General features: G+C 38.6%; 1 protein-coding gene and 1 long non-coding RNA gene across 3 annotated transcripts; both read right to left on the bottom strand.

Moving 5' to 3' along the window:
* Positions 1-11492: 11492 nt before the first annotated feature.
* LOC113034341 (uncharacterized) lies at positions 11493-14640 on the bottom strand. The gene is made up of 7 exons (XM_080288704.1): positions 14585-14640; positions 14205-14341; positions 13990-14083; positions 13393-13725; positions 13030-13204; positions 12816-12940; positions 11493-12617 (listed from the first exon to the last, which is right to left on the bottom strand). Exons 2-7 carry the CDS (start codon positions 14339-14341, stop codon positions 12291-12293), a joined length of 1191 nt encoding a protein of 396 aa, XP_080144830.1. The 5' UTR covers positions 14585-14640; the 3' UTR covers positions 11493-12290.
* Positions 14641-14648: 8 nt separating this feature from the next.
* LOC145420014 (uncharacterized) lies at positions 14649-17726 on the bottom strand. 2 transcript variants are annotated; one of them, XR_013901293.1, is made up of 4 exons: positions 16576-17726; positions 15445-15544; positions 14999-15145; positions 14649-14766 (listed from the first exon to the last, which is right to left on the bottom strand). It is a non-coding gene; the product is annotated as an uncharacterized LOC145420014 (long non-coding RNA). The 2 variants fall into 2 exon arrangements; XR_013901292.1 differs by having other exon boundaries at positions 17482-17726.
* Between the last annotated feature and the right edge of the window lie 217 nt (positions 17727-17943).

Genomic DNA, 17943 nt, shown 5'->3' with positions numbered 1-17943 from the left:
AAAGGCTTCTTGTCACAGACAAGAAAAAATGAGAGAGAAAGAGAGAGAGAGGGAGATAATATAGGGAATTTAATCCTAAACCCGCACCGTGCCGCATCTCATAACTCATAATGTGCTACACATTCAATGCTGGCCTGGCTGACGCTGCTCCAGGTCTAGATCCAAATTGGGAAACAGGCAAGAAAAGCAATATGTTTTAATGAGCTTGGGAAACTACAGGGAGAGACTACATTTCAGTCCCCAGCTGAAAATATTTACAAACCCCTGCTAACAGCCCTCGTCTGACACTTGAATTACATGGAGCCCTCAGAAATTAATGCGCTAAGCAAACAGACACCGTGTTACCTATTGCTCAGTATTTCCATGGTGGGAAGCTGCGGCGCGAACATAAAGCCTTTGGCAGGCAGCTCCGAATGATGCACTGCCTTGTAATGAATTTGATTTCATCCTGCCATTTCAGGCAATAAACATACAAGCTTAAGATGCACGGGGTTGTAAATTTTAGCTGGAACACTCTTTTTTTGTTTGGGGTGTGAAGATTGGTTAGCGAGCAGTCTGACAGGGTTGGACAAGAGATTTGCTGTATATTAACATAAGGCAATGCATATTTGAAATTATAAAATGGGAGAGGATCTCTTAAAAACCTAAAGGCTAACTTACAGACTTGAGGTGAAGGGCTTATATTATGACGCTAAACTGAATTTCTTTAATGAACAGGCGTTTGGTATAGTAGAGATGTTAGCAAATTGAAAAGGAGGAAGGAAGATGACAAAATAGAGAAGAAGACGAAGGTGTAGCGCGGAGAAAAGTGGATTAACGATGTCACTCACTGGAACAGGTTCTGAAGAAAGGCAAATGTGCACGTGAGCGTGTGTGGAGGTTCGTTACGTAGGGCGCAGCAACAGAGGCTAACCTGTCCTGTCAATTCCGAAATTAGCAGCACTCTTCTTGGGTCTCAAAGAGTCGGCGGGAAGATTTTCCAATCAAATTCAATAATTTCTACGTCAAATAATAAAATCCTTTTTCATGCAGCATTTTATAACTTTGGTGGATTTTCCAGCATCTATAAATTATTCACACACAGCAGTTGCACTAAGCCAGACTTTTACGACTCCAATTCAAAAGAAATCCATATTAGTCTCACTGCACTGCACACATTTTTTTCTATTTTAGTGAATAACCATAAAACAAAGGCGCAAACTAAATTGCTGCTGATCCCTGGTCTTGTTTCACTGTTTCAGAATTTAAAAATCACTTAGCAGACCTGTTACGGCAGATGATACATAAAAGCCCAAAAGCTGGCTGTAGATCTTCTACTGATGCAGATGAGAGTGAACATGAACAAGAGACAACATCATAAATTAGCAGGATAGATTATAGATCAGTATAAATGTGATGCCTATTTGTGTTGTTTTATTTTTTTTAACATAGCTATATAGAGGAAACAACAACACAGCTTTAAGCGATGCCGTGTGCCAGTTGTCCACATATACTGCAGCTACAACACTGCTAGGGGTGTGTATGTATCTGTTCAACAGAAGACTAAATCTGCTCTCTTTTTGTACTTGCTTGCCAGCTGAAGGTGTTATGAGTTGATAAGATTAGGATTTCACTCAAGGATTCTTACTTTAACTCTCTAGCCAAGGTTAACATGTGCACCTGAATGTGTGTTTCCCACAGACAAGTGTATTAGTGTGTGTTTAGCTCCTTGTAATTGCCAGTAAGTTGAAACGTGCATGTGAATTTTGAGCATCTCTGCACAACTGTGTGTATTTTCTACAGTGTCTACTACAATTTTCTAGTAGGTGTGTTTTAAATTTTCATAGCCTCGGGGTCCTTGCTCTCTGATTAAATGTCTGTCCTTCGTATCCGTTAATGCTTTGCTCTGTGTTCACTTAAACACATACAGGGAGAGCAGAATTATTAGGCAAGTTGTATTTTTGAGGAATAATTTTATTATTGAACAACAACCATGTTCTCAATGAACCCAAAAAACTCATTAATATCAAAGCTGAATGTTTTTGGAAGTAGTTTTTAGTTTGTTTTTAGTTTTAGCTATTTTAGGGGGATATCTGTGTGTGCAGGTGACTATTACTGTGCATAATTATTAGGCAACTTAACAAAAAACAAATATATACCCATTTCAATTATTTATTTTTACCAGTGAAACCAATATAACATCTCCACATTCACAAATATACATTTCTGACATTCAAAAACAAAACAAAAACAAATCAGCGACCAATATAGCCACCTTTCTTTGCAAGGACACTCAAAAGCCTGCCATCCATGGATTCTGTCAGTGTTTTGATCTGTTCACCATCAACATTGCGTGCAGCAGCAACCACAGCCTCCCAGACACTGTTCAGAGAGGTGTACTGTTTTCCCTCCTTGTAAATCTCACATTTGATGATGGACCACAGGTTCTCAATGGGGTTCAGATCAGGTGAACAAGGAGGCCATGTCATTAGTTTTTCTTCTTTTATACCCTTTCTTGCCAGCCACGCTGTGGAGTACTTGGACGCGTGTGATGGAGCATTGTCCTGCATGAAAATCATGTTTTTCTTGAAGGATGCAGACTTCTTCCTGTACCACTGCTTGAAGAAGGTGTCTTCCAGAAACTGGCAGTAGGACTGGGAGTTGAGCTTGACTCCATCCTCAACCCGAAAAGGCCCCACAAGCTCGTCTTTGATGATACCAGCCCAAACCAGTACTCCACCTCCACCTTGCTGGCGTCTGAGTCGGACTGGAGCTCTCTGCCCTTTACCAATCCAGCCACGGGCCCATCCATCTGGCCCATCAAGACTCACTCTCATTTCATCAGTCCATAAAACCTTAGAAAAATCAGTCTTGAGATATTTCTTGGCCCAGTCTTGACGTTTCAGCTTGTGTGTCTTGTTCAGTGGTGGTCGTCTTTCAGCCTTTCTTACCTTGGCCATGTTTTTCCACACGCTTCTTGCGACCCTGTTGACTATTTTGAATGAAACGCTTGATTGTTCGATGATCACGCTTCAGAAGCTTTGCAATTTTGAGACTGCTGCATCCCTCTGCAAGATATCTCACTATTTTTGACTTTTCCGAGCCTGTCAAGTCCTTCTTTTGACCCATTTTGCCAAAGGAAAGGATGTTGCCTAATAATTATGCACACCTGATATAGGGTGTTGATGTCATTAGACCACACCCCTTCTCATTACAGAGATGCGCATCAGCTAATATGCTTAATTGGTAGTAGGCTTTCGAGCCTATACAGCTTGGAGTAAGACAACATGCATGAAGAGGATGATGTGGGCAAAATACTCATTTGCCTAATAATTCTGCACTCCCTGTACTGTATTACAGGAGCAGCCATAATCAAATCTGCATGAAGGCACTAGAATATATACAAATGTGCTATCACACACCAGCATCTGAGCTCACTGATGCACATCCCTATGTGCAAATGCATCTCCACTCAGAGAGACACATACAAACATGTTCAAAATTAAAAAAAACAAACAAACAAAAAATTACCCATCCAGACCGAGTGAGCTAAATCCAAAAGGAACTTTACTATGTAATTTTGGTTGAATAGCAGCAAGCCTCTGTGGTATAATGGCCACAATTCGGCTGAAGGCTGCTTCATTTCAGTATCAAAGTGGCTGTAATGAAGGCTGAATGACACTGGGGAAGGGCACAATAGCTCAGATATTGCTTCCAATTAATGTAGCTGATGTTAGAAGAAACATGAATTAGATCTTTCTAAGCTGAGCAATAGATGTAATTAAGTCCAATGACTGCTACATACTCTGTTTCTTTCCTTTTTAACCTGTCTTTCTTTGCACATTTCTGTTTTATGCCATCTGTTATTATATATCTCTCTGTCATCTACCCTCATCTTGCCATCTCCCCATACAGATAATACCACAGTATCTGTCTTGTTATGAGGATTTTAATATTCTGCTCATTTTCCTCTCCCTAGTTCAATCCGTGCCTTTGCCCATCACTTGGCATGCCTCTCTAACGATGAGCATAATGATCTACCTGTCTATCTTTGCTTCTTGTGAGGAAGTCTGTCCATCTGACTCGCTCCTTCTTGTCTCCTCTTGACTTCAGAAAATAAAAGCTTAGCCTGTTTGACACCAACAGGATTACCTAAGCAGACATGATCCTCTCACCTTTGTTCTCTGCAGCACCAACACTCCATATTAACATTCCAAAGGAAGTGGAGGAAGGCCTCTGATTTATGAACTAGGCTGTGTGTAAAAAAAGAAGGAAAGAAAAACAGTGGAACAGCAGGCACATATTAATTCTGCCTGCCAGAAGCAAAACCTACCACTGTCCAAAGGTACCCGCAGCTTTGTTCTTAATATGCTCTTCTGCATGTGCCATTTGTTTAAAAATGAAAGAATCAAAAGTCTAAAATAAACACACATTTTATGGACGGCTACATGCCTGGGAGCAATGACTTCCTGTGGTCTCTTTTTGTTGCTTGGCAACCTCATGACGACAAAGGTCAAGAAGTTACAGTAAAACGACCTGTACTTCATTCTGGGTGAGAGAAATTCTAATATTTTCATTTCTGTGTTAACTCTAAGTATCTGTGTGTGAGTGTTACACCCAAGCAGTGTGTGGATGCACCTTGCTGACCTTGCTTACTATGATTAGCTGTGTTTATTTTATTTTAATGGTTAGCCACAGTTCTGTGTTCTCGAATAGTCCAGAACACAACACCTTTTTTGTATTTGCTTTTGTTGCAATTAGAAACAAGAAATACAATACAATAAAATATAACTTTATTTATATAGCACATTTAAAAACCAACAGTATACCAAAGTGCTTCACAATAAAACAGCAGGTTAAAACATGAATAATATAAGACCATTAACAAACTACTGAATATGCTAACAGGTCAATGGCACTAATTACACAAAAATAAAAGTGAATATCAAATCAAGCTTGCTAAAAACAAAGGTTTTAAGTAGAAGATATATAATAAAGGCGTTAACTAACCGGGAAAGAAAGATTAAATAAGTGAGTTTTTAATCGTGATTTAAATAATTGGATGGAGTCACGCGAATAGTAATGGGAAGGTTGTTCCACGGGTTGGGTGCAACCAGGTCAAACGCACAGTCACCTCTGGTCTTAAGCCGAGATCTAGGCTGCACCAAGAGTAACTGGTCAGAAAAAACAGAGAATAATCCTTCTGACTTAAATACATAAAACAAATTCCTATTTCTCCCGAAGAAAGTCATTTTTATAGTGTAGCATCTATGTGCCAACACAGAGGGTTGTAGCTGAAGTGCAGACTTTAATTTAAGGGATTTAGCTGCTGAAAATCGATTACCAGCAGGGGGAGATAATATATTTAAAGCCACAAAGTCAGTAGTGAGCAAAAACCGCATTGAGTACATTCCAGGGTCCTTAATCGCCGATTAAGTTGGCGGATAATATTTATATACATGTAAATGTGTTAATAATGTCTGTTTAAACACTTTCCTGTGATTATTTTCATGTTAGCTTGAAATAAAATATCTGCTCCCTCTGTTGTTAATGCAGCTTACTGCAACTTCGGTGTACTTTTTTTTTTTGGAGAAGCAAAGTGTGAAATGGACACGGTGCACCGGCGTGTTCATTACAAGCTTTGCCGTGATATTGGGTTGCTAGAAACTATAGGCATTCCTATATAGTGCATTTTCTTTGAGGCTTTTGGACAAATCTTTCAGAAGAAGCTTCAAACTGATCAGGAGTCTGAGGGACTATTGGGATATTGATTGGATTGAACTCAGTTACTCTGCCATCTATTTTTATCTTCGTTGCTTGTGGGCATGCTCCATGGTCACGGTCAAGAACATACAGGCTCATTTTTGTACTAAAAACTTGGCCTTCTCAAATGAACATAAACAGATGGTATTTGCTGTTGCAAATGTAATATATCTTTGATACGAATTGATGGCCATAATGTGTAGTTTGTAAGCTCCTGTGAGAACCTCCCTGGAAAAATTGCCTTAAATATTTAAAATTTCGCCAAAGTAATGTTGTACTTTCAGAAGCAGTCTAAATTATTGAACATATATGATACACAAACTGAAATGTGATGGAGTACCAGTTTATCAGTTCCTGGAACCAGGAGCTCAGAAAAATCACTTTTTATTGTTTTAACACATTCACATTATATTTATTTGAATGAAGTTTTGGATCAGTTTTTACCTAATGTATGATACTATATTAACAGTTTCAAAAAATACACATCCAGTATTTGGTCAGACAATGTTAAACGTTTTCAGTTGACTTTCCTGTGCTTCAACAGTTTTATAAGCATCTTCTTTAATAAGTCAGTTAGCCTGCACTCCCTCCCCCCTTTAACTAACTAGGTGGTATATTGCCAGCACATACGCTGCAACAAATCTAGATAAACTGCTGTGTTCAGTAACATTATTTACATATTTGTTGGGTAATGAGAATTTCTATCATCGTGGACATCATGGTGTGTTCCAGTAAACAATATAGTGCAGAGAAACAAACGAAGGAAGCCATTTGGAGCTCTTGAATTTCATCATATCATCTGATAATTAGATTTCTTAATATAGTTTTTACCTTTAATTACTTGTTTACTGCCATGGGTGGTAGTTTCTACATATAGTGTATGGCAATAGGGCGAGTAATAGTCATAGAAGCCTGTTAAAACTAATTTAATATTTTATGATGCAATTTGGTGTGTGCTTGTATTTTATGCATGGGAAGAGTGCTTGTTCCAAGCCACATTGTTCTTTTTAAAATAAAAGTGTACTTTGAACAAAGGTAAAGGAGTACTTTTCAAAAAACACAAAAGTCTGGGTTACTGTATTTGGTACCCCAAAAAGTTGATTCTGTTCACTTGGACGTAGCATTTTCAGTGGTAGAAACATTTTGTCGCTCACCTGAGTGACTTCTACAGAATTCATGACATACAGTTATGATCCCCCACTACTCCCACACCAACATTCACAACACTGAAACTAAGAATCTGAAGTTGATTAAATGTTAATATTATACAGATGAACACAACATTTGAACACCCCATTCACTATTGCAAGTGATGATAAGCCAATTTATGCATTCAATTTGTTAATAAGCCATAGTCAAGTTTGTCTGACTATGGCTTATTAACAACATCTGTTTTGCTCTTAATAACACATAATGCTGCTCAGTAGTGCGTGGTCCAGTGAGTTGTGATCCAGAGAGAAAAGCTAGAAATGAAGAAATACGTGTGACAGGTCAAACAGAAAAGCTTCCAACATGAGATAGGACATCAAAAACAAGCCATGTGAATTGAATGAGGGGATTAAAGTTGTTTACCAGGGATGCATACATGTCATGGTGCTAAGTGCAATGCTGAAGGTCAACAGTGACCCCTGATGCATGCCCCCTCGCCAGATAGTCTTATCATGGCCAGCACCATGTTTTCACAGCCATCTTTGTGGACGACTTCTTCACTAGCCCGGAGACGGTAACCGCAAGGTACATGGGAATAGCCAGGCACGTGAGAATACGCCAACTTCTACTCAGAAGTCACAAATGATGATTGGACAAAATACTAATTCTACCAGTTCTGCTATGAAACCAAGAGGAAGGTTCAAGTGAGCTGCCCTCTTGTCATCAGGTTGTTTCTCCTACAGTCTAATTTACTTTATGTTTATTAATGATGTCACAGTGGGATTTAATGATGTACTAAACTGCATTAAAGTTGTTCCTATTTTGTCAGACCACTGAAATTCACGAGGGAGCAGAGTATTAGAAGTTTTCAGATATTTAAATGTACAAAGCACAATGACCTCAGGGTTAAAGATAAGTAGCACTGTCATCATTTTGACAATGCCAAAAACAACAGAAAATGTAGCAGCTTTGTAAAGCAAAAATCGACAAGAAAGCTCTATTAGGTTTCACAAGTACTGGATTAGATTTAACACAGCACATCAAGCGGTATATACTGATTTTAATACATGAGACAAAATGGGAAATCTGCCCTCATTTTCTTGTTCTTACATCACAACTGTCTGCATAGTTTCCGTACAAAAATACAGACTTTATTAGCAGAAAGTATCATTTGTTTCAGTGTTTTCTTCAAAGCATCCACCCACTTGTTGTTCTGTAGTCATGTCTAGTTCTGTTTGAAATCTTTTAATCAGCAGGCAGCACATGTACCCGTGCTTGACTATTTAGAGGACAAATTGAAAGGACACAGCTCTGCAAAGGCAAATCTGAATATCATGAGCTCATCATGCCATTTTGGTATTAAAAATGAATCATGAAAGCATTTTTAAAATGATCAATAGATACCGATTTGGGTGTGCATGGTTAAGATTTAATGGAAATAAGTTTGCCGTGGCAAACGTAGGCATAGTTTTTAGAATATTTCAGTTTATTGTGAAATAAAACACTTTATACATTGATTCAGATACCAGCTAAGGGAAGGTGCAAAGACAATAACACTGTTAATATAACTCATCACAAAACTTAATATTGAATATTGAGGTTTTGCCATATTTTCCATTCTTGTTTATAGTCATAGACATGTGACATATGATTTTACCAGGTTTCTGGTCTCATACTCAAGTTAGAAAGAGAAAAATATATACGCAACGTAAATCGACTTAGGCTCTCTGTGGACCTCTGGGGTCAAATTTCTATTTATGGAGCCATCAACCGCCTATACAAATCACCTGCACATATACTGAAACGTAGCTTGTGTTTTGTCCAAAGGTAAAAGCACTGCTTAATGGATGATTGCATGAATGTCGTGGTACGCACTTCTTTCACATACACTGATGTTTAAATAAAGGAAGGATCAGACAGGTCACTTACAGAAACCACTCCATCCATTAGTGCTATTGTTTATGCTCTTAAGGGGTTTAGGCAGCTGCAATTGAATCCACTGGGGAAGAGATCTACACCCTGAAACAGTCAAATACACGGTGGACACAGAGAGCGATAACCATTAATGCTGACATTCATAATTAGGAAAGTTAACCTCTCCTGCATGTCTTCAGATGGTGCAAAGAAACCTGATATAGCATAACAAAACAAGGTCTGCTCCATTGCAGGAGGGGGGTGTGGCGCCATTGCTGTTCCTGGCTGCTGCAATGTTTAATATCCAGTTCATTATCTTAATCGGGTGTGTTGGAGCAGGGATTTAAGTCCCCAGGAGAACCTGTATAGATTAACATTTCAAGACCACTGACTGCTGGGGTATTAGATAAACAGAAAAGGATGGATGGAATATATAAATAATCAAACCTTCCACTCACGTGAACTTGTACTAACTTCCAGGAAATGGACAAAAAACTTTTAGGAAGAAAGAACATGATTGGACCATAAGGATGTTCTGTTTTTGCCCAGAATCTGGTCCGAGGAACATTTAGGAGTCAAGAGGTCAGTTCAGGGTCAAAAATATTGGATATGTGTTTATGTAAGTGTTCATATCTGTCCACGTGCATGCTTGTGTGCATGTATCTCGGGAGCATGGAGAGTACTTTGAGACATTCTAATGGAGTAACCGGATGAAATAGCAGTCCAAAATTTGAATGCCAGAAATGTGATGTCCTCCTCTGTTTCACATTCATGTTAGAACTGTACACACCTTGTTTCTACCTTGCATATTGTATTTCCATGTATGTTTGCACATGCTTCAATAAATCACTGCATTTCGCATTTTCTGAGCAAAACATGCAGCAGGGCAGTGGTTCATAACATTTTCACAGAAAATCATGTAATTTTGGTATTCTTGTAGCACATTGTTGACTTGAGGCAACAATCCCATTTCTGGTGGTGATGTTGGTGTTGGTGAGGGTTCACTGCTGACAGGGAGGCCCAAACTCCAACGCTGCCGGGTGATTTTTTTTTTTTTTTCAAAAACTAAAAATTCATGTCCCTGAGGACTCTCAGTAAGAAATGAAACAGTCATCAGAGGCTTCCAGCAAAGAATATGGGACAAAGGGAAAATACTAATACTAGCCCTAAAAGAGGTACATTAGGTGGGTTGAGAGAAAGTGAGACAAAAGACAAACAAACCGGTGGAATAAAAGTGTAAAACAAAAACAGCTGGTGAAAAAGGTGGACCTAGTGAAGTTTAGTCGGCACTGCTGAAATAGAAAGGGTATCATAAAGAAGTACAGTGAGATGAGGAAATATGAGAGGAGACAAAGTGACAAAGTGAAAGAGAATTGTGGCCGTAAAAATGTTTTTATATCTGTCTTCACTAGTATAGGAAGATGAATAAAATACCTTAAAAACATTTTTCCAAGGTTGATTGATTTAAAAGACAGTGGTTGGGCTGGAGCATGAGATCAAATGAGGCTTAGGAAAGAATAGGATGTATTGGTTCTACACATAGGTGACCTGCAAGAAGATGCCGATTGCCTCTTTCATCATATTAGTTAATTTTCAGTATATGTCTATGTGGCGGGCAGTGTTGGGGAGTAACGGAATACATGGACCGCCGTTACGTATTTAAAATACAAAATATGAATAACTGTATTCCGTTACAGTTACCGTTTAAAAAGGTGGTGTTCAGAATACAGAATAATAATAACCACTGCAGCCAAAAAGAGTGCCTGACGAGCCCAGTTGTAAGTAAGCTATTAAGACTCGACTGTACACCGTGTTCGTGTTTTCCTCTGAAACAATATGTTCCGTTGGAGCAGCCTTTCAACGCCTCTCTCTGTCTCTCGCTAGCAAAGTTGACCCAGACAACAAAGTAAAGCTAGTTTTCGGCTACCAGCCCGACACAGAACATAACATATTGGCCAGAGGTCCCTTTACTACGGTTCGGAGCCGCGGACCTGTTTTATATACGCGCGGAATAGTTTTCTATATGAGATCGCTGCAAAAAGTGCAGCCTAATGTCTACCCTACCTACTGTTACTCATTTTATATTAAGATGTAAACATCTAGTTGGTATTGGCATGCACAGCAAAATCTCCAGTGTTAATTCAACTCCTATAGTGTTAAAGTTAACACTTTTCCAGTGTTTATATAATTCTCACTGGTTTAGAGTTAAAGTAACACTTTGCAAAGTGTTATTATTTTAACTCCATTGTAGTGTTAAAAATATAACACCCATAGTGTTAAAATTTCACTCTGTATGGTGTGAAGTGTCTTCACTCAGAGTGTAACTACCTAACATTTATAGTATTGTTTTAGGACACTGATAAGTGTTCACTTTTACACTGGCTTGGGTTAACTCTTTTCACTGAGGGTGTTACTACACAACAACTATGGTGTTATTTATGACACTTTTAAGTGTTTATTTTCACACTGGATTGTGTTGACTGTTTTCACTTAGAGTGTTATTCTGTAACTTTTACAGTGTTATTTTGGCACTTTAAAGTGACATATATGAGCTTTTAAATACTAGTCTGTATTAATTGTCTGAATACAAAAATGCATTAAAGTGCAATTACTGTATGACTACTGTGTTACATTCAGTGAAAGTCCTTGTTAAGTCCCTTTACAGGATAAAAGGAGAAAACATAAAATTGGTCACATAAGCATTTTAATAAATATTAAATTCCAAGCACCATACAGCATACGTTCACAACAAAAATAATGGCACAATGTACAGACCATCATCATCACCATAAGCACTTTGCAAATCAAAGGGCTTGTATATTTCAATACAGTCTGCTTTAACAACATCTTTTTCATCCGTTTCAAACACTTTATAAGCATGGCAATGTTCACTGAAATTTTCAACCACAAGCTTCTGAACTATGAAGTAGGTGTGACTATTGACCAAAACTATTGTTTTTATTCTGCAAAACACCGGCATCTCATGTTCAGAACCACAACAAATGACCAATCCTGTTCTGTACTCAGTCCCATTAATGTTAACCCAATTAGCAGCGAAAGCCTCTTCTGCAACAGCAGGCAAGCCTAGGGAGATCATTTCACTATTTTCCTCACTATCAACATCAAATGATTTCAAGGGCCCATACTCAACATGGCTTAAAGGACATGTCTCCCACTTGTATGCTATGGATGTTTGATGTTTTTTGGCAAGTGACACTGTGATGTTCTTAAAGTTCTTAAGGGTGTCTTTGAACACCCTATGTTTAGCCTCACCTCTCATGCTCCATACATGCAATAATGGCCCAATTTTTCTGATGCAAGTTGGGTAGTGCAACATAAAGTGGTGTTTGGGAATCATGTTCCTACCTGGATACAACAATTTGAACAAGTCATTAAATTTGGTGCTTGGATAAAAACTGTGACCTAGTCGCAAATGACTTATCAAAGCCTGACTGGTGCTATGCAGAGTTTGACAGATAAAACATTTAAACATGGTTCTCATTCAACATTTTGGCACGCAACTCACGAACACGTGGTGACTCATCTGTTGAGGTGGCATCAATGTTGAATATGGTGGTCTGCACAAAACTGTAGAGATGAACCAGTGACTCGTCGTAAGATAAGTTGAACACGTAGTGGGATTTGAAAAGTTCATCAAAAGCACTGAGTGAGCTGGTGGCTTGGCAGGGGATGAGCTGTTTGTCCACTGCGATGTAGAAGGTGTCAATGCTGTTCTGGGTTCGACCAACAGCGAGGATGTATGGTTGTTTACCATCTCTTGCTTGCAAGTGTTCATCAATGCTGCAGCATGACTAAAAACAAATGAGATATTGACATATAGGCCTAGCTTATACTTGCTGAGTATGAACCATTCATTCAGTTTGACATTATGTGCCTTGCTAACTTATTACAAAATACTAAGACACATACTTCATGGAGAGGAAAACTAAAAAGTGCAAAAACTGAAAAAGTGTTTTGTAGGATTTTAAAAAGTGAGACAACATATTTACCTTGTGAAAGTGCACCATTTTGTGTGCTGCATCAGTTGGACTTATTTTGGTTCTCCTCTTTCGTCCAGCTGTGGGTGGCAAAAGTTGAAGGAGTAGCAGCAGAGAGGCCATGTCACTGTCCCAGTCTGTGTATGGTTGAATTTATAAAACAATTTCAAAATGACAGGTAAAAATAAATATTATTAAAATCAAACAAGCATGGTGCGACGCCTACCATTTACATCACTCTCTGTTGGTTTCTCAGCAGCTTTTATCAAACGACACAGGTCAGTTGACTGAGTCAGCTGTTTGGCTTCTTTAATAACCTTTGGCTTGAATGACATGTCCCACTTCTCAAGCAACTTGGTGGCTGTTTCAGCACCAAACAGCAGCAGGAAGTCTTGATTGACCTGTTCATCATACACACAGGACATAAAGACAGTGCTCAACATTGTTTACATTGCAATGTGATTTTGACCAATATGGGATATAGCCTGACTGGGATGACCAATGATCACATCTTTTACTGTTGCCATCCACATCAGCAAAACAAAAAAAAAAGGATTAACAGTTGAAAATATCAAGTGATTTGACTTACTAGTCCTTTGACATCCAAAAAGCGTGGGAATGTTTTGAAGACATCTGCAGTTCTTTGTGGATCATGCACCAGATCCTGGCGATGTTGGAACGTCATTTTCATCTTCTGAAATACACTTGCTTCATCAGGAGAGTGAACAAGAAATGAGATGGCCTCCTTGCAGGCATCTCCATCAAGTTGCTGAGGCAATGTGGTTGCTAATCTTCTGCGCTTAGGCCCTTGTTCTTGATGCACTGGGACTTCCTTCACTGGCCGTTTGGTTGTAGACCTGGACATGGTTTTGAGGCGCCACGCTACATATCCAGTGCCTTTCACTCCGTCGTAGAAATGCTCCTGTCACATTTAAACATAGATGAAAAATAAACATCAAATGCGATCTTACAGACTTTGCAGATTCAGCAAAAAGAAACCCAAGGACTATTATCATGTAACAGGTGCAATACATGTTAAACAACATCCACAATTTCAATACAGTTTTATGACAATAGTTATTACGAAAGAGGAATTAAGATTTTTCTTTTAAATCATTTAGCTGATGTAATTATTCCATGATGAAAACTAAATAATGTGCTGTTTTACAATCACTGCATGACTTACATAGCCGTTTGGAGAAAATGGATCCTTCAATGAGGGAAAGAGTGTAATTATTCCAAGGGCATATTTCTCCTTTTGCTTACGGGAGGGAATTCTGCTATAGAGGAAATACAATTGACAATGTTAAATCAGAAGTATGTGTCTTTACTGCAGTATACATTACAAGAATATTCCATATGGCCCATCTTTACTTTTTTATTAGGTACTATTACTCTTACCCATGTCTCTCAGTCATATCACTTGCCAATATGTTAACAAGCTGCCGCCGGGTGCGGTGGCTCAGTGAATTTTCGGCATTGTATTCTTCAAGAATTTCCTCTCCACCAGGTTTCCTAGTCAAGGCATTTTTAACCATCTGCTCATATAAAAGGGAAAATAATAACAATAAAAACTTGTTTGTCAGTAAAGGTGAAAGTTTAGAGGAATGTCAACAAACCTGTGAAAGACATATCTAGCAAGAAGCACTAACTTCTACTAACATTTTTTCATACAGGGCAAGTTGGGAACCACCATGTTTTGAATTTCAATTTGTATAACAATCTACAGTATAAATGGTGTCAACTCAAAAATACAAAAGACATTTTCTGTTCTCAATTACCTCTTTTGCAGCCTCTGACACAGAAACATTTGGTGCAGAACTGTCTTTGCTGGATCTACTGCAGCCTGCAGGAATGCCCTTTTCCCTGAGGTCACTGTCACTTGATGAAAGTGATATAGTGTCCGTGAGGGAAGATAATGTATCCGAGGAGGATGGTGTGGAATGAGCTAAAGGACAAAAATCTTTGGGAGAGATGATTTGGTTAACTTTCTTTAGGCTACTCCACAATGCCATTAATAACACAATTTCAATGTTCATGTTCAGACAACATTCTATACAAATATGACCCAGCCCTGTCCACTGTCATGTATATTGCATGAAGACAGGTCAATGTCATCTGCATCAAGAGCAAAAGAACTTGGCTCTACATTGAGTGGGCTATACTCTGAAAATTTAAGTTATGATAACATTTACCTTCATCTGAAATCTTTTCACGTATTGTCAGGCATAGGTCTGGTTGGGCCTCCAGTAACTCCAGAAAAATGTCTTCTTCGACAGCTGTGTCAGTTTCATCGAAAATATCAAGGTCAGCAGCATCCGGAAGTCCAAACTTGGTTTTGGCTTTACAAAAAGATAAGCATAATGTCACCTAAAACGCCTGAAAAACTTTTTTAAAAACTAATTTTGACTTTTTTATTTAGCTAATATTTATTAACAGCTGTTTTACCTGTCTTTAAAATGGTTAAATTAGACAAGTCTGCAGCAACAATATAGGCCTAGGCCTACTGCTCTGTACTGTTTTTAATGTCACACATTAAAATAAAATGTGTTAACATTTAATTCGTTTTTTAAATAGATGAGATGCAAACATGATGAACTGATACATGTGCAACAAATTTTGTTCTGCCAGGTTATCTTACCTTCACTGATGAATTCTAGATAAGTGAATCCTGCGTGCAATTTAATGTACTTCTTTACATTGAGGTATTTCACTTTCAGCAACATGTCTTACAACAGCACCTGGTGGAGAGAAGGGGGCACAGAATATTTTTTACCATATATTTAAACCATAGCTTAAGTGGCAACAAATCCGGACAACTTTAAGAAAATATTAGGCTATACATTGTGTGATGAGCTGTGAAGGGGTGACAGACCACTTCAACCTCAGGAACATAATTTGGCTTCCCCCTGCGCACTAAAATAGCTGAACTTGGGTACACAGAAATAGCATCCAATGAATTATCCACCCATCCACATGTTTATAAGACGACAACGGCGATCTTCTCGTCTGCACGCAGGCTAGATACTTAGTTCTGCTATGTTGCGAGTAAATCGCTGTAGCCTACTTGGGGAAAAGCATCTCTGTTTAAACCATGTCAGGATGATAATCCACATAAAATTACCTGTTGAACGCACACCTGCCTTCATCACGCTTTCACTTATGACAACAAATATCCCTTATACTGTAAATTAATGAGTGCAAGTCTTACATTTATATCGGGAGTTTCTGACACATGCACAGCCGTCTGGCTAGTTGCTACTTTGTGGTGGTTGTTTTGTGACACGACATGCTAGGATTATCAGTGGAGGCGACGTCAACGACCCTCAGTCGTTATACCGCTTTGTCTTAAACACTGGATGGTAGCCTATTTCACTAAAACTGTAGAAAAGGGGAAAATGTTCCCTTAGATTAGGCCTACTACAACATAGGGCTGCTCGATTATGGCAAAAATGATAATCACGATTATTTTCACTGAAATTGAGATCTCGATTATTTGACGATATTTATTTAACAATAACAATGCATTGAATAATGACTTTAAAGATTGTCAAAAAATAATATAAAATAGTGTGCAAATACTGATAACAGTGCAAATGTTTGCAATATAAAAAATAAATGAAAAATGTAAACATCTATGTTTAGTGAACGTTGCAGTGTTGCTCTGTGGTGCAGCTACAACACTGTAGCAAAGTTTACACACTATGTCTACTTGATCCACGTCTGACTCCGCGAACCCATAATGTTTCCACACCACTGAAGTTTTTTTTACCTCTCTTTTCAACCAACGGCAGTCACTCTCCTCTCCAAATAACTTCTGCTTAGCTTTCCGAGCTTCCCTCGGGTCCTCTTAATTGTTGTGACACGTGTTCGAAATGCAGAGAGGTGCGCTCGATTTGCCACACGGAGCAGCGCGAGAGTAAAGCACGAGGGAGGGGCTAATAATCGGCTCAGTCATTTTTAATGATCGTTGAAAGCCCAGATCGTAATCGTGATTAAAATTCGATTAATTGAGCAGCCCTACTACAACATGTATGATATATCCTAACCGTTAGCAAGCAATCCATGCACAAACGCAGCGCGCCTTGCTTGGTCACTAACATCTAACAGAATTCCATAACCCCCTGCCACTTCAAAGATTTGTAGGCTAGGCTACTGCTAAACTCGCTGGTAGCACGTGTAATTAGCCTATCTTGACGCTTTCCAAAACTTGACTTGAACGTCTCCATGTGATTGTTTAGTTCACTTTTAAATAGGATATTTCTGAGGCGAATGTTCGCTTCCCTTAAAAGCAGTGGGCTAAACGCATTTGTCTTAGCTGCCAGCTAGGCTACCACAAATTCAAATTTTAACATTACATTTAACATATCCAGAGGATAGCTAACTCCTCCCTCGTTTCATTTAATAAGCATTGAACACTGGAAAGCATTTCTCTTATGACATTAGAACTAACTAGAATTGAGAATTATATTAAGCACGCATTTATTTTCGCTGCAATATTAACTTGTTATAGAGGATAGTTTAGCTACCTAAGCTAACGAATCCCATCTCTTACCGCAGATGAATACACTCCACATTAGGAAAATATTGCATGCTTCTGATAAATAATGTTATAGGCTAGTTAGTTACAATATTTAATAATGATAAAATAACATAGGTCTTGTTGTATAGTTCTTACCTGAACAACCTCCTCGATCTTGACAGCAAACTTCTGGCGGACTCCTCATGCCCATGAGCGCGAAAAACCCGGATGTGGAAATCAACTCCAAATGAGTGTTATAGTATTGACTCTTTGAAATAACTCCGGCTACAGAGCTTTTTCAGCACCGTTAGTGTTACTGTAACTCTCAAACCAACACTTTTCAACTCGAAATTTTTAACACCAGTAATTTTAACTCACATCAACACTTCGGATTTTGCTGTGTGGCGAGTAGCCTTCAGTAATACTAATAAATCACACAGCAATAGTACATTCATGTAGTTGTAAAAAGCATGATAATATATTAAGTAATCCAAAGTATTCAGAATACGTTACTGTCACTGAGTAACGTAACGGAATACGTTCCAAAATACATTTTGGGGCATGTATTCTGTAATCTGTAGTGGAATACATTTTAAAAGTAACCTTCCCAACGCTGGT

This window comes from Astatotilapia calliptera, chromosome 14, assembly GCF_964374335.1.
Source record: "Astatotilapia calliptera chromosome 14, fAstCal68.1, whole genome shotgun sequence".
Classification (NCBI taxonomy): Eukaryota; Metazoa; Chordata; class Actinopteri; order Cichliformes; family Cichlidae; genus Astatotilapia; species Astatotilapia calliptera.
Note: the sequence above shows the minus strand (reverse complement) of the source record. Positions and strands in the feature narration are given on the sequence as shown.